General features: G+C 42.8%; 1 protein-coding gene across 5 annotated transcripts in view; it reads right to left on the bottom strand.

The window, feature by feature from the left end:
- Positions 1–620: 620 nt before the first annotated feature.
- Positions 621–27,014, bottom strand: part of LOC146966957 (uncharacterized) — a 75,046-nt gene continuing 48,652 nt past the window's right edge. For 3 of the 5 annotated variants that reach the window (XM_085763542.1, XM_085763544.1, XM_085763545.1), the window contains 21 exons: positions 26,838–26,948; positions 25,184–25,294; positions 21,669–21,779; positions 20,542–20,643; positions 19,738–19,842; positions 19,536–19,649; positions 16,865–16,969; positions 15,654–15,758; positions 15,454–15,561; positions 14,082–14,192; positions 13,860–13,976; positions 13,657–13,767; positions 12,420–12,524; positions 12,235–12,339; positions 12,021–12,125; positions 9,575–9,667; positions 9,321–9,413; positions 7,471–7,575; positions 6,829–7,006; positions 2,627–2,757; positions 621–1,277 (listed from right to left, as the gene is read on the bottom strand). In XM_085763542.1, coding sequence (XP_085619668.1) covers positions 1,101–1,277; positions 2,627–2,757; positions 6,829–7,006; positions 7,471–7,575; positions 9,321–9,413; positions 9,575–9,667; positions 12,021–12,125; positions 12,235–12,339; positions 12,420–12,524; positions 13,657–13,767; positions 13,860–13,976; positions 14,082–14,192; positions 15,454–15,561; positions 15,654–15,758; positions 16,865–16,969; positions 19,536–19,649; positions 19,738–19,842; positions 20,542–20,643; positions 21,669–21,779; positions 25,184–25,294; positions 26,838–26,948 — 2,403 coding nt within the window. In that variant the 3' untranslated portion in view covers positions 621–1,100. Of the gene's footprint in view, positions 1,278–2,626; positions 2,758–5,417; positions 5,535–5,717; positions 5,811–6,828; positions 7,007–7,470; positions 7,576–9,320; positions 9,414–9,574; positions 9,668–10,611; positions 10,705–12,020; positions 12,126–12,234; positions 12,340–12,419; positions 12,525–13,656; positions 13,768–13,859; positions 13,977–14,081; positions 14,193–15,453; positions 15,562–15,653; positions 15,759–16,864; positions 16,970–19,535; positions 19,650–19,737; positions 19,843–20,541; positions 20,644–21,668; positions 21,780–25,183; positions 25,295–26,837; positions 26,949–27,014 lie in introns of all 5 variants that reach the window. The other 2 variants (XM_085763546.1, XM_085763543.1) reach the window with 2 other exon arrangements.

The raw sequence follows: 27,014 nt of genomic DNA, 5'->3' as shown, positions 1-27,014 counted from the left end.
AAGACACACCAAAAAACATCCAAATACCTCCATGCTGCTCGTCTGTAATGTCCCTCTTGTATTGAAGCCCCAACATGAGAAATTGTTCCGAAAAAAATTAAATAAGTCTTTTAAGCTTGTTTGTAGCGGAAGCTCCCAGTGTCTCAGTTTACTGCTCTGCCTATGTCAGTGCAAATCGCGCAAAATTTGTTTTGAGATTTCTCATGTTGGGGCTTCAATACAAGAGGGACATTACAGAAGAGCACTATGGAGGTATTTGGATGTTTTTTGGTGTGTCTTTTTGGACGAAGAAAAGTGAGCCCCGTTCATATGGACATGCAGTGCTGCGCCGACCCCCCCTGTAACTCCAAGAAGGCACGGAGGACTCTGAATCTTCTCCCAGCCCTTAGTCGACATGAGCGTGAGTAGATGAGTGAAATTTGAATTTTGGGTGAACTATCCCTTTAAGTGGCCTTTTTATGTTTTATTGACAAAAAAAATGAATATCACCAGATTGTGACACTTGACTGAACTGTCAAATCATTTCAACGCTCATTAACCTTTTTCATCTTTCCTTCTGTAATACTGAAGGACTCTCGTCTTCACTCGTTTGTTTTTTTTCTTTCCTCCTGTTATGGTAAAAAAAAGGAAAAAAAAGACAGATGTTTCTAATCGTTCAATCCTTCTCTCTTCATGCATCCTTCTTCTGTCATTCCCTCCTCTAGTTGTAAAATGTGACGTAACGTATGGACAGCATGCTGGATATATCGCTCCACTGCTCCCTCCATCCCTCTTCTCCTCTGTTACCTGATAGTAGTGCTCTCTGATGTTCAGTGTATTGTATCAGTTATCCTCTGGTGAACAAATCAAATTCCCCCTGGTCCATGTTTCCCAGAATGCCTTTCAATAACTAACTGCATTTCTATGGAAGAAACAAATACAAACTAACAACCTTTGAATACAAAGAACACCAGCGACGTCTGATTTTCAACAACAGGCTAAGGGTGGATTGGTTTTTCTTTAAATGTTTCCCTCTCCTGACTTCGACCTCTGCCCTCTCTCACCGCTCCCTCCTCCTCTTCCTCCTCCTCCTCCTCCTCCTCCTCCTCCTCCTCCCTCCTTCAGTTGCAACACTCCACGTAGTTTGCGGGCAGCATGCCAGACTTGCCGGTCCTCTGCACGGTGCCGTACATCCAGCCCTCGTCGATGGGCTGAGCGTTGATGATGACGTCGCCGTCCCTGAACGACACCTCGTCGTGGTCCTGAGCTGCGTAGTCGTAGAGCGCCCGGTAGACACGCTGCACAGCAGAGAGAGGCAGTTAGAGTTCATGTGTGTGTGTGTGTGTGTGTGTGTGTGTGTGTGGCCCTGTGGTTCAGGTTTACTCATGACACATTGTTAGACAACTCCTCAATCATCTGATCTTCATCCTTCAACAGTTTCCAGTGGGATTTGGGGAATTTAACTAATAGTTTTGTCAATTTGATGGTTGTAGCAACCCAAAACTTAATGAAAAAAAAGGTTTGAGTCAATAATGTAATAACTTATGACATTATTGGCAAAAAAAAAAAAAATGTTAGTAATTCTTGGCTTAGTATTAAAAATTGTTTTTTTGACATTGTAATAACGGGAACCAATAATGTTAATATGTATTACTGTATGTTTTTATTATTTTCAGGGTAGAAGATGTAACAGTTGTGAAACATTTGAGGTTGTGTCTCACCTACACTGAGAAGCAAACCCCCACCATGCTTTATGATACAATAAATGTGATTTGCTTGACTATTTCTCACATGCTTGCAAACGGAGGAAGTAGGCTATCAATAACCTCCTAACATATTGACATCTAGCCAGAAAATAAAAAATGAATAAAGTAAAATAAAAATACATATATAATTAAATTTTCGACACCAGTTATTACATTATGAAAGGGGTTTTTATTACTAGGCCAATAACCAGGCAAAAAAGTTATTGACTTTATTACATTTAAAATGGCCAAAATGATGACGTTATTGGCTGTTTCAGGTTGCTACAGAGGGTTTCTCTATAAAACGTTACAAAAGACCATTGAACTGCTGTTTTTTCCTTTGCATTACTATCCATGTATTAATGATTTTATTAGATTTGATTCAACTTTATTGTCACTGCACATATCACAAAAAAGGCCATGAAATGCAGATTGCATCTAACCAGAAGTGCATAAGCAGATAAGAAGAAGATAAGATGACATGATATAAATATGTAGAGGGAATGTAATGGTATATTTAAATATCATATTGACATGTATTATTACTTTGAGTTAAACTCAAACATCACATTTTCTGCTTTATGTTGATATTATTTTCATAAAATATGTTTAATTAAATGTATTTTCAAATCATATATAATGATATAAAAATCATAAATAAGCCCATTGCTGTTAGTTTGTCATTTTTTGTGAATCTCATCTGATCTGCTCAATGGGAGTCAGTTAAATATAAAAATAATAGTTTTTACAGCTCAGTATGGACTGACACCAGGACACCTCTTAGATTTGACCCCATTGTGGAAAAAGTCACTGAACGCATCCAATAAAAAAATCAGCCATAGTGCTACTTGGTAATGACAGGCAGCACAGCATTGTGTGTGTGTGTGTGTCAGGGGCGTTACCATGGTGGCTGAGTTGGATGGGGAGGTGACGGATCTGACAGAGGACATGCTGGTTTGGTGCATGTAGCCGTGGTACTGCTGCTGCTGCTGCATCTGAACGCCCTGATGGTACGCTCCGGGGAGGACGGGAGCTGGGACAGAGACAGAGGGACAGAGACAGAGGGACGGAGACAGAGAGAGTGAGTCAGTCTGAAGAGAGTATGTAGCATCTGTTTGAGACCATGAGGAGTCTGCTCTGGGAACACACTGTGAGTCAAACAACGTAAAAACACTCGGTGCTGTTCACACTCAAACCTGCAAAGAGACGGTGAAGGAGTCGGTTTTATTTGTGAATTAGAAAGCGGGTACCGAAAAGAAGAAACGGGTGTTTGCACTCTTACTCAAAGTCAAAAGAAAAACTCTCTTCAGGTGCGTAGGCAAAACATTTTTTAAGAGAAAGCAGGGAAAGGCTCGCACAATGGTCAAAAAATGGAATGTCCACTAAAGAGGTCAAGGGATGTAAAGTGATATGTTTAATGGTCCATCAAAAAATATATCACAAGTGCAACCATGGTGTAAAAACAAAAACAAAACAAAAGCAACTCAGAAACGATTCGGCTTACACAGCCATCCTCAGTCTGAGGGCAAATCACACACCTGGGGCCTCATTTATCATTGTGGATACACGCTTTTTTACACGCTCTTTCCCCCATTTTGTGCGTACGCACTTTTCTCCGCCTAATTTGGGATCTATCAAACCAAAACTTGTCGGGAGTAAGTGCAAAAATTTACGACCAGTCCGACCATGGCGTACCGGCATTTACACGCTTTTTGAAGAACAGGAGGAATTGGCGACGCCGCTGCAGAGTCAGAGAACTGCAGTATGCGAGGGAGAGAGGAGCGCAGACACTGTTTGAAGTAGCAAGTGGTGGTGATGATGACCCCCCCCCCCCCACCACCACCACCACCACCGCACACGTGTTGACGTCGGCACTTTACATGAAAAGCACAGCGACTCAGATTTTTCCCCTGTGCATTTACACTAGTTTGCTCCTATATACTGGCTTTATAAAACGAATTTCGTTTTCTTTTGATATCATATTGATATTTCCCCCTGCATGTAGGCTACACCTCTTCCACAACCCGTCTGTCCAGTCTGGAAAATAATTTCTGCGATGTGCGTGTGTTACGTAGCCAGACTGGACACACACAAGCAAGCAGCAAGCCCAATAATGTCGGCGCAAATCAAAGCAAATGAGAAAACATGATCGATATTTTTTGTGTGAATAATATTTATTGTATTTAACAAAAATGGGTGCTGCCCAACATCATTTTAGGAAAAGTCACAGACTGGTGGACTTCAATGTTTTTTTGTTTTTTAAAAAAATATATAGCTATGCACAAATGAAAATCAAAGTCTTCCAGTGAACGGAAGTTGGGGGTTAGTGGAAAGGGGTGCAAAGTAGTACTGACTGGCAGTGGAAACCCTGCTTTAAATTATTATGACATGATCTAAAATAAGGGGCAGAATAAATATGATTATTCTTCTTTCTGTTCTGTTTCATTTAGATTTGGGAGTTTTTTGTTTTTATTGTAGCCTTTCAATGCAAGATGATGTTTCTGACTGATATTGCCGTGTTACCGTGTATCTCGCTTTCAGAGAAATTCCGCTTCTTTCTCCGCTCTCCGTCCGTCTGTTGTCTTCACCGTCTTCCACTGACGTCATTCCACACGTTTCCAGAGTGCACATGGCTACTTAATATGCACGTAACTGATTTGCATTGACCACATATGGTTGCGTGGGGCCGTTTAGGGGGCTGGGTATGAGGCGTGTTCTCATCCACGCTTTTCTCAGGTCCGGTGTGATCTATCAAGGGAAATACCGTGCAGCCGTGTGTACGCGGAGTTTGATAGATCTGAAAAGAGTGTATATTTTTTGGTCGTACGCACATTTTGCCTTTCCGTCGTACTGAAAATTTAAGAGGACTTTTACACGCTCTTTGATAAATGAGGCCCCTGAGCTCTGTTTGTAGATTGGAGGCAGAGCCAATCAGAGAATGGATCCATTCATGTTCCAGGGCCACAAGTGTAGATACTACAGGATAATATATAAAGCTATTAAAGGAGATATATTCTGCCTCTCTTCCACGAATTAAAATAGTCCCCTTAAAGACATGTCTGTGACATGCTTTGGTCAAAATCCCTCAAGGATCAAACATCACAGCTCTTTTCATCCTCCATCCTCCATCCCTCTCAAACAGCCCTGTTCAGAGCGGCTGGTTTCAGTGACTGTCCCTTTAAATGCAAATGAACCACTGCTTGCCCCGCCCCTTCTACCGGTCCCAGGTAGGGGTGGTGTTATGCAAATTGGAATCCTAGTTACATCATTGGAAGACAATTGAGGGAACAGCTGGTAAAACCACATGGGTTTCAACCTAGAGAGCCTGGAAATTACAGATGTTTTTGTCAATTCTCACATTTTGGGGGCCGGAAGGCAAGACAAACACCTAAATATATGTTAAAGAGCCTTCAAAAAGTGATATTTCCATAATATGTCCCCTTTAAAGCATGATGAGACCTGATTTAGGATAAACACTTATAGTTATTTAATGATTACAAAATAAGTAGAATATATAGAAAAATATATAGAAAAACCTCTTTAGTGGACATTCCATTTTTTTTTCAGTGTGCAAGCCTTTCCCTGCTTTCTTTTAAATTAGAATGAGGACAATCACACACACACACACACAAAAAAAAGTGTGTCAGTAAGTGTCTGTCCATGCCTTCAGCCTGCTGTCATAGAAAACTATACCAGGAGTGTCAGTGCTGCTGCGGTCCCAGGGGTCAGAGGTCAGAGAGCTAACAGACTGAGCCTGGCTGTGGGCCAGAGACTGCTGGGAGGGCTGCCTGCTCAGCCTGCTCAGCCGGCCTGGGGGGGGGGGGGGGGGGGGGGGCGCCACCAGGTGGACGGTAACAGGCCCAAAGACAGGAGAGGAAGGAAAAGATGGACAAGTCAAAGTGAGTCAATGGAGAGAGAGAGCAGAGTGCAGCCTCTGAATATTTTTGTAGGTTTTTTTTGCTGTAGTGGACAGAGGGGAGTCAGGTGAAGTACCAGACATCCTGCGCAGGCTCTTGGACTGGATGTTGTCCTCCAGAGGGTCTATGTCAAATATGGAGCCGGGGTCTGTCCTCCACACCTTCAGGTCTTCAGAGAGGAAGGGAGAGTCGTTTGGAAAAACACTGACTATGTTTCCAGGGTGCAGGATGTTCAGGATTAAAGCAACCACAACCAAACCTGAAACACACCACTACTCTGCAATGGTTTCCTGAGTCCTGCTTCACCTGACCTAAATATTACAACTCAAACACACTGTCATTGTTGAGTCACATAAAGAGATAGGGTTAAAGAGAAAAACAGATAAAACAATGAAATGATATGAAACTGGAACATGGATCAAGCAGCTCTGCCTGAAAACAGGAAATAGCACAGAGCATCGATAAACAGCTGATGAGCTAATGCTGATTTAAATATTCTCTTTTTCATATGAAATATTTGTTGTTTTTGTGTTACTTTCATGTGTTGCTTATTACCTATTTACACTTGTTTCCAAATTATTATGCAAGAAAAAAAAAAAGTTTTAGTTTTTCAATGAAATTTTTCAGTTGTACTGGTTCTCCTGTCTGTTTAGATTATATCACTGACGTGATATGAAAGAACAAAAACAGTATGCAGAATAATTTGGAACGCAGTGTATATGTACCCTATATGTAGCAACATTTTTATTGTGAAACATACGGTATAAGGAAAGTGTTGACAGTCATTCAGAGCAGGCCAACATCATTAAAGAACAAACAGGTAGAATCAGCCTGATTAGTACAGAAGTGGATTAGGGCCACTGTGGGGAAAAAAGTCAGTTCTCAACTTTAAAGGATCATAGGGCAGGATTTGTGAGAAAATACCCACTTTTTTCTCAGAATTCTGAGACCTTCTAGGAGATTCTTTTTTCTAAAAAAAAAAAAAAAGAAAAAAAGTCAGAGTTCTGAGATAAGGCAGAATTCTGAAGAAAAGGTCAGATCTCACTTTTTTTCCCCACAGTGGCCCTAACCCTCTGCTGTAGATCAGAGTACCTGTGAGATTCCCATCCAATAGTGAAGGGACAGCAGCAGCAGCTGTTACAGCTCCACGCTGTCCACACACATCATTTCAAATGCAGGTCACTGACCTACAATGATGCCTCCTGGTCGTCTGTCCATGTCCATGGACTGGGAGTGGAGTCCCTTGCTGTAGCCGGCCTCTCCCATCATCTGATTGGCTCTCTGGTAGCGCTCCATGCTGTGATCGTCCAGTCCTGGTGTGCAGCCGCGGCCGCGTGCCCGCTCAAAGTCCTCGTGGTACTTGGCCTGTCAGAGGGGCAAGGACACACACACACACACACACACACACACACACACCAGTCAGACTTAACATCACCGTCATGACAAGTTCAGAAGGTTAACACACACATTAGTCACAAATCAAACACAAACACACACACACAGGTCAGGGTGCATTTGGTCAGTGAGCAAATAAAACACACACAGGAAGGTTTTAAAATAGTTTATTATTAATACTCACAGCTGGACACATGCACACACTTACACACACTCTCTCTCTCACACACACACACACACACACACACACACACACACACACACACACACACACACACACACACACACACACACACACACTCTGCGTTGTGCTCCCTGTTGTCTGGTGCTGGGTGTGTTAGTCTCGGTGCGACAGCCCCCAAAATGCGGTGCCACATCACTCATGTTAGCTCCTCCCACAGCCCAGGTGGGAGCCGTGTCCATCGGGCCGCTACCATGGAAACCGAGTCCTGAGTCTTCCTGACACGTCTGTACTCGGGTGTGTCCAGCTCGGTGCAGCTCCGCCCCCTCACCTCCTGCAGCCCTCGCTGATACTTCACCTGTTTACACACACACACATATGACATCACTATGACTTCACCCTGAGAGACGAGCAGCTGTGTGTTGACTGGTGTCTGTTGGTGTGTGTGTGTGTGCGTTCTTGTACTTAGTACATTGTGAGGACTGGCAACAGTTTTTAACCAACAGAGTGAGGACATTTTGGTGAAGTGAGGACATTTTGGCTGGTCCTCACTTTTTCCAACAGCTGTATGAAGGTTAAGACGTAGGTTAAGACTTTAGGTTATAATTAGATTTAAATTAGGTGAAGAGTAATGGTTAAGGTTAGGTATTTGTTTTGGATGGTTAAGGTTAGAGTAAGGGGCTAGAGAATACATTATGACAATGAGTGTCCTCACTAGGGGTGTACAGCCAGTGCACTATTTGTATTCGGATTCGGATTCAGGCTTTTTAAAAAAACGTAGGATTCGGATTCGGGAAGAAACCGGAAGTGGGCACACTTCAGTGACTTCAGTGACTTCAGTCGGCTAGTGCTACGATGAGCTAGCCGGCTAACTTCCGCCAAAGATATTCAATAAATGGAAAGATCCTCCATGAGCGGCTGCTCCAATGATATGAAATGGTATACACTTCCTGTCTCTCTAAATGGGCGTGGCCAACCGTCACCCCACCTCGTCTGTGATCGTGTGTGTGGATTTATACAATTTGTAGGTAGATGAAAGTGAGATATTTATATTTTCTTATGATAACATTAAATATTTACACTACTAACAGTAATATTTAGCATGCCAAAAATAATTTAAATCATTTTCACGGGAGTTCGCGGCCATTTGTTTGACGTTGCCTAGGAGATCTGTGCCAAATCTCGCGAGAGTGTGTCGTAGAGACAGAGACAGGTCTTGAACAAAGTGGATTTTCTCCGGATCTCTCCGTCTGAAAATTACCATTTTGGTGTCAAACTGTTCAGAAGAGATGTGGCTTGTGAAAAATGAGTCCAAAATTTGCTTCAGTGACCGTGGGGAGAAAGGCCCGATCATAATCGGTGTTCACATTAAATTGTCCCATAGGAATCAATACACTCCAAATTGCCTCTGGTCTCTCTAAAGGGGCGTGGCCGTGCAGAAGCCCACGTGACATGCATACAGGAAGCTGACTCGTCATGAAAGGTCTTGGTTTATAAACCGTCTTTGCTTCCGCTTAGCTTTCGGCTAACTAGAAGGGGAATAAAATAATTTAATCATGCAGCTCTTCTAGACTTTCCAAACATAATCGGACTGAATGGATCAAATTCTAAAACGAGTCGTTTTGCGGGGGTTGTGGCACTCAAAAAAAATTATCCACCGTTTTATAGCCACTTCTTTTCCTATTATTGTCTATGAGAAAAATGCTGAGCACTTCCTGTCTACTGTTATGCAATGCATGCAGGGAATTGCTGTTTCTTAGCAATCCTAACATGAACTAGACACAAATGAAACAGGGTGACTCAGTGCTGCCTGCTCGTGTTTGCCGCTCTACTCGTGCTGTGCTTCTATGGCGGCGCACCAACGTTACGGTGCATTAGCGCCACCTACTGTGTTTGAGTGTGAACCAGAATCACCTGGTTATGTGCTGTTGTTGATCCAAACGTTTCTTTTCGCTCCCGAATAATGAAGAGAAACTTCGGACAGCAAAACTATTCGGGATCAAAGCATTATTTGTGTACTTCCGAATACGTATTCGGGTTCGGGTACACCCCTAATCCTCACAAAGATAGCATTACAAGAATGTGTGTGTGTGTGTGTCTTGCCGAGCTGATGTTCTCCTGGTTCTGTCGGACTCTCTCCAGCTCCGGTGTCACTCCAATACTGGTGGCCTTCACTGCACTCTGCTTGTACTTGACCTGGTGGGACGACAGACAGTGAGTGTGAGGTGCCGTCCTGTCACCTGAATAGATGATTGTTCTGAAGATAAACACACCCAGAGCTGCAGAACCCAACTGAGCTGCTCATCCTTAATATCCTTAGTCAGTCCGTGTGTGTGTGTGTATGTGTGTGAACTCACAGAGCTGATGTTCTCCTGGTTGCGTCGGACCCGCTCCATCTCAGGTGTGTCCATGGTGGCGGTGCCACGTCCCACCTCCTCTCTGTACTGCACCTGTGTGTCAGAAAGAACCTCCAAGATTAATAGGGCCCGACACAAAATGTCCATAAAACTACACAAAAACCATTTAATATTCTCCCACACTGTTTGTCTCCTGCAATCCAAGTGTCCTGAAGGGATATAGTCCAGAGTTTACTAGAAACAACGTCATTTAGGACATTTTTACAGCCTAAACGGTCCTGTATTGAATTTGCCTGGTGCACGCTCTCGTGTTCACGTGATGTACGTGTGCATCGTGCCCGACACAAACAGGTCCATAAAACTACACAAAAACCTTGAAATATTCCTCCACACCGCTCATCCACTGCAATCCAAATGTCCTGAAGGGATATAGTCCAGAGTTTACTGGAAACAACGTGATTGAGACAAGTCCGGTCACGTCCGTGTGCATCGCGTGAAGGCGAATTCAATACAGGACTGTTTGTCCTGTGAAAATGTAAAAATGTCCTAAATTACGTTGTTTCTAGTAAACTCTGGACTATATCCTTTTAGGACACTTGGATTGCAGTGGACGAGCAGTTTGGAGGAATATTAAATGGTTTTTGTGTAGTTTTATGGATGTTTTTGTGTCTGGCCCTATTACTCTCATATAAAGTTTCCGTTGGACTACGAACCAGTCTCCTGGGTCTCCAGATGCACTTTGAGGAATGAAAAACTACTCCGGAGTATTCATCAGCATGAGGGTGAGTCACTAATGACTGAATTTCATTTTTTGGTGAACTATTCCTTTAACACTTTCACTCCTTGCTGCATGCAAATGTTTTAAATAACACAACCAAACCTGAAACGCACCACTAATATACAGTACAAGGGTTTCCTGAGTCCTGCTTCATCTGATCTGGTGTCAGTCTAAATATCACAACTCAAATACACATTGACATTGTTAAGTCAAATAAACAGATAAAATGATATGACGCACAGTGTGTGTGTGCACTCACAGAGCTGATGTTCTCCTGGTTGCGTCGGACCCGCTCCATCTCAGGTGTGTCCCTGATGGCGGTGCCACGTCCCACCTCCTCTCTGTACTGCACCTGTGTGTCAGAAAGGACCAGCGGCTCAGTGACCTCACACTCATTTAAAAGCAGTTTAGGAATGTAGGCTACATGTACTTTTTCTGGGAACAAGTGCAATATTAGTTATTTTCCAAGCTGGTTTTCTGTGTCAAAGGGATAGTTCAACATTTTGGCAAATTAGCCCACTGCCATAATCCCTATAGTTATCTCAGTAGGTTCGTTACCTTTAATTGTCGGTGCAAGCTATTTTTAGAACGGCGGAGCAGAGCTGTGAGCTGCTCAGAGCTACGCTACGGAGGCTCATGGGATTTCTTGGTTTCCCTCATCAAACTCATCAAATACACAATCCAACAACTCCAAAACACTCCGACTTCAGGGACAGTTTTCCGGCAAGCAGTCTCAAAAAGGCATTTGCCTAAAAAAAAACAAAAAAAAAACAATGTCGGGTAACGTTCAGTTATTATCTCATAGCGTAGTGAATGTAATGTAATCTGCCTTCAATTAATGTACTGTTGCTTCTTATTCTCATCTCTCCAGGACGTTGTCTGGTGGATTGCCAGGGAGTTTTGCAATCATTTTTTTATTCTCCTTAGTTTCCACAGGAGGGTGGAACTGATGGAATCTCTGCTTCTGTTCCCATATACAGGCTTCAGCGTCGGGGAATCGGCTCGGTTGTGGCAGAAGCTCCACCAAGCATGCAGGGTGTATCTTAAAGGGATAGTTCACCCAAAATTGAAATTTCACTCATTATCTACTCACCCTCATGTCGACTAAGGGCTGGGCGAAGTTTCAGAGTTATCCGTGGCTTCTCAAATTTGGACGAACCAGGGTCTGTCCTCTTCCCAGTTCGTCCAAATTTGACGAACCGGGAAGAGGAGCTTTGAGAAGCTCCCGCTACAAAACAAGCTTGAAATATAGACTAATTAAGTTTTTTTCGGGACAGTTTTGCATTTCAGGGCTTCAATACAAGACGGACATTACATACGAGCAGCATGGAGGTACTTGGATGTTTTTTGGTGTGTCTTTTTGTTACGAAGACAGTTGGTATCCATTTGCAACCGTATGGACATGCACTGCTACGCCGAGACCCCCTGTAACTCAGAGAAGCCATGGAGGACTCTGAAACTTACATTTTGGGTGAACTATCCCTTTAAGCTGTTTTGGGGGGTCCGCTTCATTCCCTGTAATGTCTGGCAAAGCAGATCATTCAGGGAACAAATAACAGAGAGACAGAGCCTGACACTAAACCTGCTACAGCCATGCTCAAGGATACCTAGCTGTGCTTCAGCTTGCAATGCTTACACTCAATCCTGCTCAAGAATATGTGAACATACATCACTAAACTTCTTGGCGTTCTCTCTGGCGAGGACGATCTCTGGCGTCTCTGTGACCGAAGACATCAGACCTCTCATGAGTTTGGAGTCCCAGCTGTAGCGCAGCTAGAGGGCGACAGAGAGCTGCTGTCAGACACTGAGGAAGTGTGTGGGCTCATGCTCAGAGGTGAATAAAGGTGTGTTTGCATGGACAGGAGCAGGCTGGTGTCCTCACAGAGCTGATGTGTCTCTGGTTGGCTCTGACTCGCTCCATCTCCGGGGTCTCGGACAATAGACTGTAACTTCCCTTCATCCGCTCAGCATCGTCCTTGTACTTCTTCTACAGAGAGAGAGAGGGAGAGGTTGATGTAGATTGTTCAGTTTATGTGGATGTGAAGGTAGTTTTCTCTCCACACTGACCTGACTGTAGACATCTTTCAGGTAGGAGGCGTGCAGCAGCTCTGGAGTGTCTGTGACCGTCCCGTACGAGTTTTCTCTGAGCTGGTCTGTCTGCTTGTACAACCTCTGTGACACACAAACACAAGATTTCATTCAGAAGTTACTACATTTTTTATTGTACTGATTTTTGAGACTTACGTATTATGTTATCATAGATACACAGATGTTTTATCCACTGTATTATTTAACACCTGTGTCCCCAAAATGTCATGAAATAGTGATGTAGTGAACAAATACATGAATTGTGCAACAGTGAGTCAGCATCTTGAAAATCTGAGTTTGAAACAAGTGTCAGCCTCTGCTGTGAGGACGAACACAGCCAGGGTTAAAGGGATAGTTCAACATTTTGGCAAATTGGCCTATTGCCATATTCCCTATAGTCTTAGGAATAGGTTCATTACCTTTAATTGTTGGTGCAAGCTGTTTTTAGATCCACGGGGCAGAGATGTGAGCTGCTCAGCTAACGCAACAGAGGCGCACGGTACTTTCGCCTTTCCCTCATCAAAATCATCAAATACACAATCCAACAACTCCAAAACACGCTCTGGTGGACAAGTTGTGACTTGCACATTCACCACGCTATGAGATAATCATGTAACATTATGAGACAGAGTTTTTAAAAATGCAAGTAGTTCCAAATATTTGCTTCATGTGTAGTAATGTTACATAAATAAACATTATTATTTCATAGTGTGGTGAATGTCTCAGGTGTTTTGGAGTTGTTGGATTGTGTATTTGATGAGTTTGATGAGGGAAAGGCGGAAGTACCATGCACCCCCGTTAGCTGAGCAGCTCGCATCTCTGCCCCGCCAATCTAAAAATAGCTTGCACCGACAATTAAAGGTAATGAACCTACTGCTATGACTACAGGGATTATGGCAATGGGCCAATTTGCCAAAATGTTGAACTATCCCTTTAACAGCTCTTTCATACACTCTGTAGCTTTATAGATGATTGATAAAAGGTTTTGAAATGAATAGACAGTGAGTGCACTGGGTTGATGTGACAGCACCTCTGATCTGGATAAACTGCAGATGTGGGACTGAGTGGGAGTTTAAGCTACTTAGAAATACTGAATGGGATTTTTCAGCCTCTGCAGAAACAGCATCAGCTCAATGTGAAACATAGAACAAACTCTAGTGAGTCCAGTCAGTGTTAGTGAAGAGAAATAAGTGTAGCAGGGCGTAGCAGGCTGGACCTGGCTCTGGATCTCTGAGGCTCTCTTGGCTCTCTGTATCTCCAGGACGTCGCTGCTCAGCTCCATGCCTTTGCCCACGATCTCCCTCTCCAAGTCCTTGCGGTATTCCTTCTGCAGACGGCCGCACATGAGCAGAGTTAGAGTCAGAGACCGGCTCAGAGCTCAGCAGCTGTGGCTCTGCTGGCGTGTGAGCTGAGCTGTACCTGGTTCAGTATCTGACTGGCGTTCTTCACCCGCAGCAGCTCCGGCGTTTCCTCCAGGCCCAGGCCAGATAAGCCCCGCCCCTTCACTTCCTGTTCCAGGTCTTTCCTGTACTCCTTCTGCAAGGAGATGGGAAAAAGACAGACGACTGAGTGACTCCACGTTACCGTCCATGTTCAGTTACCGTCCATGTTCAACACTGTGTAGCTGTGTAGCTGTGTTACCTCACTCAGCAGGCTGCTGGCATGACGGGCTGTCAGGTATGCAGGGGTCAGGTCTAAGTCCACCAGGGCTTTCCCCTTCATCTGCTCCTCAAAGTCCTTACGATACTCTTTCTGAGAGAGGGAGAGAGTCAAGTGACTGTGTAAATAAAAAGATAAATATAAAACTATAATTTAATAAGTCTGATATCTTATATTTTTCACTTAACTAGCAGAGCTCATGTGCAAAGCCTGCAAACACACCACTGTTGCCATAGGTTGCATGCAGTGTTGGGCATGTTACTTTTAAAAAGTAATTAGTTATGGTTACTAGTTACTTTTCCCAAAAAGTGACTGAGTTAGTAACTGAAATACCCCATTATAAAAGTTACTAATAACCAGGAAAAGTAACTATTACATTATTGCTTGGACTCGCCCTCCTAACCCTAACTGCCTGTTTATCAGGAACTAACCAACTCACTCAGTATTCCTCCACACAAGCAGGTTCCACGTCTGTGCGGATGAATACTGAGTGAGTTGTGTGGTGTCGGTGTGTTGTTCTGTGACCTGCCCTGAGTGAGTTTTGAACCCGGGTCTCTCGCACCGCGGGCAACGATGCTAACCCGTTCGCCAAGAGGTCAATGACCACTTGGTAAGTTGGTTAGCACGTCTTATGGGTGAGTGAGTTTAACTTCAGTACCGCTAACCTGCCACACGCTGTCACTTCTCCTTACTGGTACCTCCTGGCTGTGACTATACCTCAGACCTCCAGACCTCCGTTACAGTGGTTAGTTCCAGATAAACAGCTTTTTTTCCCAGACTAGTTGATGGACTGAAAAAAATAGTATATCTAATGTACACTTACACGGGTGTATTATTTTGTGACAGGACTTCTTGAGTCAAGTAACGGAACACATTTTATTGTCAGTAATGGTAACAGCGTTAACAGGGCAAACAGTAACTTTTTTTATTACTAGTTACTGAAAAAAGTAGCGGCGTTAGTAACGCTGTTATGTTATAATGCCGTTATTCCCATCACTGATTGCCTCAGTCCTCTACTCACAAACATTAATCCACCATTGAAAATAGTCCCTTAATAAGAATGATCCCCTCCTGCTTGATGATAAGTGACCATTTTCTTGCGACATTTACCGTATTGATGGTATGATGGTTATGTACAGTATCTTTGCTCAGCTTTATGTCTTTATTTTTCTCTCCATGTAACTGGACTCTGTTACTGATAGTGTGTGTAAGAACAAACAGACTTGGCTGATGGAGCTGACTCTGACTCTGAAGCTCCACTGAGCATTAATAAAGAGAGAAGCTAAATGTGTTGGTTGAGACATGTTGAATTCAGCAGTTTGCTTCAAAGAGCAGTGATGAGTTTGTGTTTTACCTCGCTTTGCATCTTCTGTGCTTCTTTAGACACTTTGTACGCCACAGTGTCTCCGAACTCCATCTGAGAGCGACCTTTGTTCTTCTCGTACTCCTCTTTGTACTTCACCTGAAACAACACACACACACACACACACACACACACATTGGTTCATTTGTTCACGGTTAAGCTCCCAGCCAGAGGAGAGGCAGCAGTCTGACCTGGCTGTGCAGCACGGCGTTCTCCTTATGGTGGAGCTGTTCAGCCGTGTCCAGAGCCATGTGGTAGTGAGCCTTCGTCTGCTCGTACTTCTTCTTATACTCCACCTGAACACACACACACACACACACACACACATTTGCATCTCTGATCACATGAACTGATTTCTGCTGTACATACTGTAGGCTATGTCAGTGGCTCCAATGGATCCGAGACTATTAACTATATAAAGATGGATATTTTTACAATTCATTTTTCATACAATTTTACACAGAGATCCTGTAAGTGTTGATATTTAAACTTTTATTTTTTCCTCCTGTTTATTTTTTCTAGTAACTTTGATCATGTTTATTTGATGTTATTGGCCCTTCATTTCAACATGAGACATGAGTTGTTCAGGTTTTGGTGGAAGGTGTGTCGTGTAAAATCAGTCCTTTGTTGCAGCTGCATGTCAATGATTGATTATAAATCTTTAAAATTTTCATTTTCATTTTCTTAAACACAAATACATAGATGAATATACTGTTTACATATTTTAGTAAATCATTCTAGCAGCCTTTTGGACATAGACATGCATCCCAACTGATGCTGTACTAAATGCTACCTACTGAATGTTAGTAAGAAAAAAAACAGATCTATATAATTAGAGCCAAATAAATAATTGATTCATTGCACAATACTCAATTATTAAATTAATCGTCAACTGTTTTGATAATCATATAATCAGTTTGAGTAGTTTTTTAAGAAAAAAGTCCAAATTCTCTTATTTCAGCTTCTTAAATGTGAATATTCCTGGTTTCTTTGTTCCTTTATGACAATAAACTGAATATGTCTTTGGTTTGTGGACAAAACAAGACAATTGAGGACGTCATCTTGTGGTTTGAGAAACACTGATTGACATTTTTCAATATTTTTTTTTACATTTTATTGACCAAACAACTAATCGATTAATCGCTCAAATAATCGACAGATTAATCGATAATGAAAATAGCCCTATACTGTATATTAGTAGTTAGTAACCAGGGCAACAAAGTAGCAATATGACCTGGGTGACATCACACATGTCTGTCTAATCTGGACTGGTGGACCTCAGGAAGTATACTGTATGTATGACCATATATGGATGTACAGGAACAGATTGTGTTTCTGCTGCTTTAGTGAAGCAGGTGACAGACGCTGTCAGTGTTGTCGTGTTGTGTCAGTGTTGTCGTACATTGCTCTGCAGTTTGCTGGCGTGCAGCACGTGCTCCAGCTGCAGCAGGTTGGGCAGGTCTGAAGACCCTTCTGCTTTCTGGTTCCTGTTGGTCTTGTACTTCACCTTAAAGGACAAACACAGAGTTTTTTTAAAAATAAAATTAGAATTCAAAGTTCACTTGTGATTTTGAAAGGATTCCTTCTAGAGAAACCGGTCGCTCTCTTCTCACAGTAAACAACTGATTTGTGAACTGAATTGTTGAACATGAAGCTATGAAGTCGGTGATGATTCTGCACTGCTGTTCTATCCTCCATGTTTTCATATTTGTTTTCATTTTGTTTTGTTCAATTTTACGCAGAAAACACTGAGGCATCAAGTTCCACCATCATTCAGTCCGTCACACTGAAAGATCAGCAGATTAGCTAAAAAGGTCATAAAAATATTGATGAAATCACAAAGTGGTCAAGTGCAAAATTCAAATCTCAGAAGTGATGAAGCTAAAATATGGGAACATAAACTATAAATGAAGATGATGATGTTTCTACAGAGATACCCCCCATAAGAAACCATATTCCAGATGTCAGGAGGATGCATGTTTGCTGGAAGACCCAACAAACATCCCATCATCACCACTTTAGATGTTTACTCATGGTCACTCCCTCCTGCTCGCCCCTCCCTTTCTGCCATAATTAGTGGCCTTAGTAAATGACAGAGACGGAGGTAAACAGCAGACTTTACTACAGCTATATTTTTATACAACTCAGTAAATGCGAAAATGTAGAAATTTTTCCCACACACATCTGCACCGTACATCTTTGATGTTTCCTCCTGTCACAGATCTGAAGCTAAAACCAGCTGCAGATGGAAGCACTTGTAGTTAAAACGAACGCTGCGTTCAGAGACTCGTCTTTCTATGGAGATGCTGAGTGGAGCTCACGGGGAAGCGTTCAACAATCAGCACAACAAGCTGTTACGTAACGCTGTGAAGAGGAGAGGCTCTTCTCTGTGGCTGTGTGGGCAGCACCCGGGCTAAAACTGAACCATGGCTGTTTCAGTGTGTGTGTGTGTGTGTGTGTGTCAATGTGTTTGTGCGCCAACTCATTCTGCATGTGTTGAGTTGAGATGTCTATGTGTAAGTGTGTGTCTGTCTGTGTGTGTTTGTGTGCAACCTCTTCAACTTCTCCAGCTTTCATCCCACAGTTCCCTCTCCATTTGCCTTAGAAAAGTTGCCATGGTAACGCCCACACAACAGACTGAATTTTGTGTGAGTGAGAGTCAAAGTGAATGACGCAAGCGCTCATGCGCGTGTGCGTGCACATGAGCAAGTAAAAGAGATAAAGATACAGTTTGAAGAGAACTGAGGAAAAAGGAAAGTGACGAGAGAAGTGTTGAGGTGAAATGAAGGAAACAAAAGCGATGATTGCGATTGGCTGCATCATGATGTGAGAGGACACCTGACACATTACATGGATATAAACACACAGAGAAGCTGTCTCATGGTTTCTGTGCTGTGGGTTGAACTTGTGCAGGGAGGATGTCATCATCACAGGCCTCAGTTATCACCAGCTGTCACTGAGCACTGACATCAACTTTAAACTAGTTTTGCTCCCCAAGACTCGTTTTTCAGAGAATCCCGGGAAATGGTCAGTCAATTTATTACTGGGAAGAGGAAATTTATTTTCGGGATTTTTATTTTTTTATTATTGAAGTGGTCTAAAGTTATTTGTACTGCTACTTCATAAAAGCAAATTTGGAGAAATGTTGGGCTGTTACTGTGTGACGGCTGTGGAGATGCTCTGATGAGCCAAGATCCACGGCTCCGGTCGACCTTATAAATATTACTGGTACTTTGTTTACAAGTGTCGCTGTTTGATTAAACATTTTGGCAATTTCGCCCATTGCCATAATCCCTATAGCCATAGCAGTAGGTTCATTACCTTTAATTGTCGGTGCAAGCTGTTTTTAGATCAGCGGGGCAGAGACGATTGCTGCTCAGCGAACACAGTGGAGGTGAATGGTACAGGTTCCCTGTTCCTCTTCCAACTCATCAAATACACAATCCAACAACTCCAAAACACTCTTTTGGACACGTTGTGACCTGCACATTCACCACACTGTGAAATAATAACGTATAATGATGTAACATTACGACACATGAAGCAAATACTCGAACTATTTGCGCTTTTAAAATCACTGCCCAGCCGTCGTGTCTGGATTGTAGTTCCGGCTACGCATTTGCCTCAACAACTCTCGTGTCATAACGTTCTGTTATTATCTCATAGCGTGGTGAATGTGCAGGTCACAACTTGTCCATGAGAGCATTTTGGAGTTGTTGGATTGTGTATTTGATGAGTTTGATGAGGGAAAGGCGGAAACACCGTGCACCGTGCAGAGCTCATGTCTCTGCCCTGCCGAACAGGGGCAAGAATAGGGATTATGGCAATATGCGAATTTGCCAAAATGTTGAAATATCCCTTTAAGGAAAGCATGTGACACATTTGATTTCATCCTCCTACAGAAAGTTAAAACATGAAAATATAGTTGTATTGTTGAATGAATTGATTTGAAACATGTAGTGGCCTGTAGTGCCTGGGATTCCCGGGAGGAGGGCTCTTTTGTCCCAGGAATTGAAAAGAGGCAAATTTGGGAAATTTGGGCAACACTACTTTAAACCATGTGACTCTCTCACCTGACTGGCCAGAGCTGCAGCAGCTTGTGTGTGTTTGAAGGAGAGACAGTCCAGGGGGTTGTAGCGAGGCCTCTGGCCCTTTAAATGTCTGTCGAAGCTCTCCTTATACTTCACCTGTGTGGGACAGAGAGCGAGAGGTCAGTGAACCACGGCCTGTGATTGGCCCAGTGCATGCTGGGAGGGGTGTGTGTGTATATGCTACCTGACTGGCCAGTTTTGAAACCTCTTTGGCGTGCTGGATGTCGGTTCTGGCTAAAAGCGAGCCGTCACTGTAAACCTGCTGTTTAGTGTTACTCTTATAGGCCACCTGTGGACACACACACACACACACACACAAACACAAATACTCATTAAAGGTATAATATGTAGGAATTCCCCCCATCTAGCGGTGCGGTTGCATATCGGAACGTATTCTTGATGTTGCATTCACGTGAAATCGGGCAGACGTCAGACAGACAAATATTGATTTGATATTGATATTGATTTTTGCTAATAAAAAGCCAAATAAGTTACATACTGGGGCTTTAAATAATAATAAAACCTGCATACACACAAGCACAAGCAGAGACAGACACACACACAAACACTTACACACAAAAACAGTATGTGGACAGGACACACACTCCAACATATTCACTACATACTCAATATTTATGGACACAAACACAAATAATTCAAAAGACGCACATTTACTGGCATATTGAAAAATTAAAACAACATTCTTCTTTCTCTCTCTCTCTCTCTCTCTCACACACACACACACACACACACACACACACACACACACACACACACACACACACACACACACACACACAAAGATGAACCGTCCAGACTCTTACATAATGACAGTTCGGTGTTAACAGCAGAACCTTTTCTATAATTAATCAGTGGTTCCACTCAGAGAACAGCTGGTGAACAGGACTGTTGTCATGGAAATGCACGTTGGCTAGTATGCGATTAAACTCACACACAAACACACACACACACACACACACACACTTACGTCGCTGGCCAGTTTGGTAGCGTTGGTGGCGTTGATGATGTCAGGTCTGTCTGGCACCGAGTTGTAGTGATGAAGCTCCTCTTTACCTTTTCTGTAGCTGACCTGAGACCACACAGGTTGATTAATTCAAAACATCTATAATCATAAATCAACAACAACAACAATATAACACCTCAGGCTTCACACAGACAGGTCAGATAATGTGGAGGCGTTCTGCCACGCTAACACTGAGCTTTTCCAAAACAGCCTCAGGTGTGTGTGCGTGTGTGTGTGTGTTTGAGAGTGTGTGAGGTGATGTGAAACTGTGTGTGGGTTGCAGGCTGTAGAGGTTGAGCTTCTATCATCTGTAGTTTCTCTAAAAACTGCCAACAGCAACCACTACACACACCTACAGAACTATATAGTTGATATATCCCATAGAGACGGACACACAGCAGGGACAATAAGTATTGAAGGAGTCAACAGTCTTGGATGGTGAGCGTGCAGAGGCCATAGTGGTTGAGAACATTACTCATTCCAGGTCAGTCAAAAGCTCTCTGTTAAAGGGAGATTTCAACATTTTGGCAAATTGGCCCATTGCCATAAAGCAAGCTGTTTTTCGATCGGTGGGGCAGAGACGTGAGCTGCTCAGAGCTACACTACGGAGGCTAATGGGATTTCTCGGTTTCCCTCATCAAACTCATCAAATACACAATCCAACAACTCCAAAACGTTGTGACCTGCACATTCACCACACTATGAAATCATAACGTATAATTATGTAGGATTACCACACACAAAGCAAATACTTGGAACTACTTGCGTTTTTGAAATCACAATCCCATGTTTAGGATGTAGTTCTGACTACGCATTTGCCTCAAACAACTCCGTCTCATAACATTCCATTATTATTTCATAGCATGACACGTTCCAGTTGCTTCATGTGTTCAATACGTAATCCCTGTGTTTTATCACTTTATTACACATAACTTCATTTATGGACATGGACGTGGATTACTTGGGTTATCACTGGTGAAAATGTCATGTCAATAGCCTCATTAGAAATATATTTACTGAGAAAAATGTTGACACGTTCAGTACCTATTTTCCCCACTGTGTATTGTGTGTGTGTGTGTGTATTTACGTACATCGCTCTGGTTCTTGGTGACCTCCATGGCGTGCTCCACCTCAGGCAGCGTCTTCATGCAGGTGTAGCTGGACTTGCCCTTCTCTCTGTTATACTGCTCCTTGTAAAACTTCTGCAGAGACAGAGACAGAGACAGAACGAGGCCGTGAGGAGGAGGGGGGCAGAGGAAAGGGAAGAAAAATGTGAAGAAAGGGAGAGAGAGGGAATGAAGAAAGAGAGAGGGCTTTTAACTGAGAGAGGGGGAGAAAAAAGGAGCGTGATGGATCGAGGGAGGAAATATGTGATGACTAATTCAGCCTGGTGCTGAATAACGACTGAAAACACACTCGCTCATTTGCCTAAAAATAAGACGAGCCGCTTCTCACTGCGAAAATGAGAAATTCACAGCATGACGCAGGGATGAATATTAAACCGAGAGCAGATTAACAGGCCTCAAGAGGCTTCGGCTTTAAAGACCGTGTCTCCAAAAGTTTCTCTAAAGATACGAAGAGCTGTGAGAGAATAAACACAATCTGCTGCCGCTTCTTTATTTACCAATAACATATTTATTCATATGATACGACTGAAGGAGACGAGCGGCTCCGCGTCATGTGAAAAGACTTTGATGTTTCACCGACAAAGACGTTTCTGCCGTTTTGTCCCGGTGTGTTCCTCAGGCTGAGGGATCAGTGTGCAGCAGACAGTGGGACAGTGTGATGTGCTGTTGTCTAGGTAGTCGGTGTTACGCGCTCCAGTTAGCGTCGTATTGCTCGGTCAACAGACGTTAAAAGCAGAAAGCATCCACCCTGTGCCCCAGTTTACCCCCAGCTTTGATTTTTCTGCCCCCCCCGAGGGCGACTGACACCAGACCAGACAACAGCTACACAAGGTGTCTCACTTCTTCTCAACACTCGTGCAGCTGCTTCCATTCTGTTTATTCTGTTGTTTCTATTATTTTCATGTGCAATTGTTACAGCTGAACTCATTGGTGGGTCTAATGACCACCAGAACCAGAGTCAGGGTTGAGATTAAAGGGATAGTTCACCCAAAATTCAAATTTCACTCATTATCTACTCACCCTCATGTCAACTAAGAGCTGTGAGAATTTTCAGAGTCCTCCGTTCCTTCTCTGAGTTACGGGGGGGGAGGTCCACGCAGCAGTATTTGTCCATATAATGGTTGTTAATGGATACCATCTTTCTTTGTCCAAAAAGACACACAGAAAAACATCCAAATACCTCCATACTGCTCATCTGTAATGTCCCTCTTGTATTGATGACGAAGAAAGTTGGTATCCATTGACAACCATTATATGGACAAATACTGCTGCGCGGACCCCCCCCTAAATTCTCACAGCTCTTAGTCGACATGAGGGTGAGTAGATAATGAGTGAAATTTGAATTTTGGGTGAACTATCCCTTTAAACATATTATATACTGCTTGTTGAAGAATTGCACCTGCACAATGTCTTGTTTTTCTTTCTTTTTCTTATAATTTATTTGGCTGCGTATATATACACAGGTGCATCTTAATGAATTTGAAAATCATATATCATATTATTTCAGCAGTTCAATTCAAAGAGTGAAACTCCACCATATAGATGCATTACACACAGACCGAAATATTCCATGTCTTTATTTCTTTTAATTGTAATGATTATGGCTTACATTAATGAAAACCCAAAAACCTCAAAAAATAAGATTATAGTGAAAAAGTTTACTATTGACCTAATGTTGTCACACTAATCAGCTAATGAACTTAAAACACCTGCAAAGGTTTAAATAGTCGTAGCTCCACTATCATGGAGAAGACTGCAGACGTTCATCATATTCTACTTTATTGAGATGCTCCGGTATATTCTGGATACTGACTCCCCTCTTTATCATTGATCTCAAAATCATCAAATTCTGATAGTAATAATACTATACAGTACTATGGAGTCTCTAGTATAGCAGAATCAACCTGGGACAAATTGCAATGTCCGAGCTGTTGGAGCTACAAAGCTAAAAAGATCAAATGTGTCAGTTTCTGCATGTAGGCTAATTTCTTGTTTTTTTGTGACTGCTTTGTTACTGCTTTTAATTAACCGTTGATAACTCAATGACTATAAAGTGGGTCAGGACACATCGCCTGTAGAGATCAGAGAAGCAGCTCACTCACTGATTAAAGCTTTGTTGTAAAGCACTTATGAAAGGTGTCACATGGGATGTAAAGCTCCAGAGCATCCACTGATTGTACAAGGTCTGTTGTTTTAGTTGCTTCATTATGTTACACTACTATCCTGTACTGTACTGTACAGTACTACATCTGCTCATAACCACCAGCATCATGAAGCCAGTCATCAGTCACTCACATCTGTGTTTCTGTCGGAGGTGTCACTCCTCAGCTGTGAAATGTTTGTCTGTCCCGCATCATGATCCACTGGCATTTATCTCCACGTGTGTGTGTGTGTGTGTGTTCTTGTATTTACTACGTTGTGAGGACGTTTTTAACCAACAGAGTGAGGACATTTTTGGGAAGTGAGGACATTTTGGTTGGTCCTCACTTTTTCCAAGGGCTGTTTGAGAGTTAAGACTTCAGGTTATAATTAGATTTAAATTAGGCTAAGTGTAATGGTTAAGGTTAGGTATTTGTTTTGGATGGTTAAAGCAGAAGTAAGCGATCCGGTGGTTTGGGTTACTTCTTGTCAGCCGATGGAGTTAGCAGTCCCAGCCCTCGTCCCTACATCACCACATTCACGCGCATCCCTTGGCTGCACACACAGAGAGGACCGCCCCTTTATGCCGTTCTCTCTCCTCATTGGATAAAGGTTGTAGGATACAAGGAAAGTTTTCTCCTCGGCTTACAACAGAGCAGAGTGACTGACAGACCCGTGTTTCAGACCAAATACTCTATATAAGTGATTGCTGTCGGAAGATAGAACTATTTAAGACTTATATTAACACAAACATTCCGCTTACTTTGCTGCTTTAAGGTTAGGGTAAGGGGATAGGGAATACATGTCAATGAGTGTCCTCACAAAGATAGCATTACAAGGATGTGTGTGTGTGTGCGTCTGTGTGGGCAGTAGGTCAGTGTCTGTGTCCTCAGGCTGTGGAGCACACCACAGCTGCTCCCCTGCATTCACGCCTCAGCACACAGAATGATACGCACAGAGAGGATTGTGGGCCGTGGCTGTTTAAGCCCCGCCCCCTCTGCTCTTCACTTTAAGAAACCTGCAGCAGCTTCTCTCCTCAGTTGAGCTCTGGGTTTTTAAAAGCAGGTCAGACTCCTCATCACTCTGAGTCACAAACACATCAAAACTCACTCCGCGTGGCTGCGACTACGAACGCAACACCGCTGATGTCTGGCTGCTGTGAGACAGAGAGGACGTCTGAGGCTAGAAGCTGACGGCGCGAGGGCGGGTGTCGACGCGAGCGGCTACTTTGAGATGAGTCCTTCTCGGTTTAAAGCCACAAGTTTCCACGTGTTAAACAGACGATGAATATTCATGTGTCATACTGAGTCGGCAGCGTGAGGGTCACACATCACACTCACGTCGCTCTGCGTCTTGCTCAGCTCTTTAGCGAACACCGTCTCGATGGTCTGGGGCATCTGGGCGTACAGGCTGCAGCCGGCCTCCTTCTTCCCCTCCTCCCTGTACGCTTTCTGCACAGCACACACAACACACACACAACACAACTCATTAATGACAACACAGATCCCTTTGGTTTAATCCTTATCATATACATTATGATTAGAAATTGACCAGTTCAATTCATCAGATTGGTACTGGAGCCAAATTGACTCATCACCATTATAAACATGGTTGTAATGCAACTTCCTTGTAGTGTGTTTCAATATGCTCAAGTCAGGACGAATCATCTCAGTCAACTCCACACATAAATTCATGTGTTGAAAATTGTAAATGTAAAAGTTCTTTCTTTATACAGCCCTTTACAACAACCCTTTCAGTGAACCAAAGTTCTTTACAATAGATAGTAAAAAAGGAATAAGTAAAATCAATTGGCACTTCCAACAAAAGTTGGTTAGACGACCTCAAAGCTCTACCAGGATCACCAACAGTTAAAGGGATAGTTCAACATTTTGGCAAATTGGCCCATTGCCATAATCCCTATAGTTTTAGCAGTAGGTTTGTTACCTTTAATTGTCGGTGCAAGCTGTTTTAAGAACGGCGGAGCAACTGAGAGCTACGCTACAGAGGCTAATGGGATTTCTTGGTTTCCCTCATCAAACTCATCAAATACACAATCCAACAACTCCAAAACGCTCTGGTGGACAAGTTGTGACCTGCACATTCACCACGCTATGAGATAATAACAGAACGTTACGAGACAGAGTTGTTTTAGAGGTAAATGCAAAACTGCTTACCGAAAAACTGCCCCAACGGAAATACGCATCAACGGTTTTGCATGAATTTACCTCGAAAACAACTCCGTCTTGTAACGTTCCGTTATTATCTCATAGGGATTATGGCAATGGGCCAATTTGCCAAATTGTTGAACTATCCCTTTAAAGGCTCAGATAAATAAGATGGGACGAGGCCATTAAGAGCTTTAAAAACAAACATTAAAAGTTTAAAATGAATTCTATAATGGACAGGAAGCCAATAAAGGGAGCTAAAACAGGAGTGATGTGCTCTCATCTGTTAGTGTTGGTTAAAAGTTGAAGACTGGGAGACACCAACATGAAGTGAACTGCAGTAGTCTAATCTTGAACTGATTAGAGCATGGATAGCTTTCTCAAGGTCACATCTAAAACAACAAATGCCAATGTTAAAGAGAGGCTCAGTCCTGGGATTATTTGGCTGCTGATCGACAAAAACAGAGGACACAGACATAAACTCATATTTTATTGGTGTAATTATAAGTTGAGCCTGGATATCAAAATCAATTATTAATGCATTCCTGCTACAGGACATTATTTCCCAGAAGCCCCATATCCTCCTCTCAGAAGTGACTCTAAATCTGTGTCAGGCTGTGTACACACTGGAAAACAGAGAAATGGTTGAATAAGTTGTTTTCCACCATTCAACACACAACTGAGGTGAGAACAATCAAAATTCACCTTGATAGAAAAACTTAAACATAAAAGACTGTGTTGTGTTGATTAATTGATTGACATGCAAATATCTATCTGACTCCACAGCATCCCTATCAGCGTCCTTGTTCATGATGAAGACTGTTGTTACCTCGCTGTGCAGCTGAGTCTGCTCCTTGGCGTGTTGAGTGTCTTTGGTCTCAGGCAGCAGATGATACAAACTGTTAACGCGCTCCTTCTTACCAGCCTCTTTGTATTTACTCTGGAAGAGGAACACAACAACATTAGTTCAATATTGGCACAGCAACAAAACACATAACCCAGAGGC

The sequence above is a fragment of the Trachurus japonicus genome, chromosome 20 (genome assembly GCF_045865225.1).
Source record: "Trachurus japonicus isolate A0001 chromosome 20, Traja_1.0".
Taxonomy (NCBI): Eukaryota; Metazoa; Chordata; class Actinopteri; order Carangiformes; family Carangidae; genus Trachurus; species Trachurus japonicus.
This window is presented reverse-complemented; position numbering and strand designations above follow the sequence as displayed.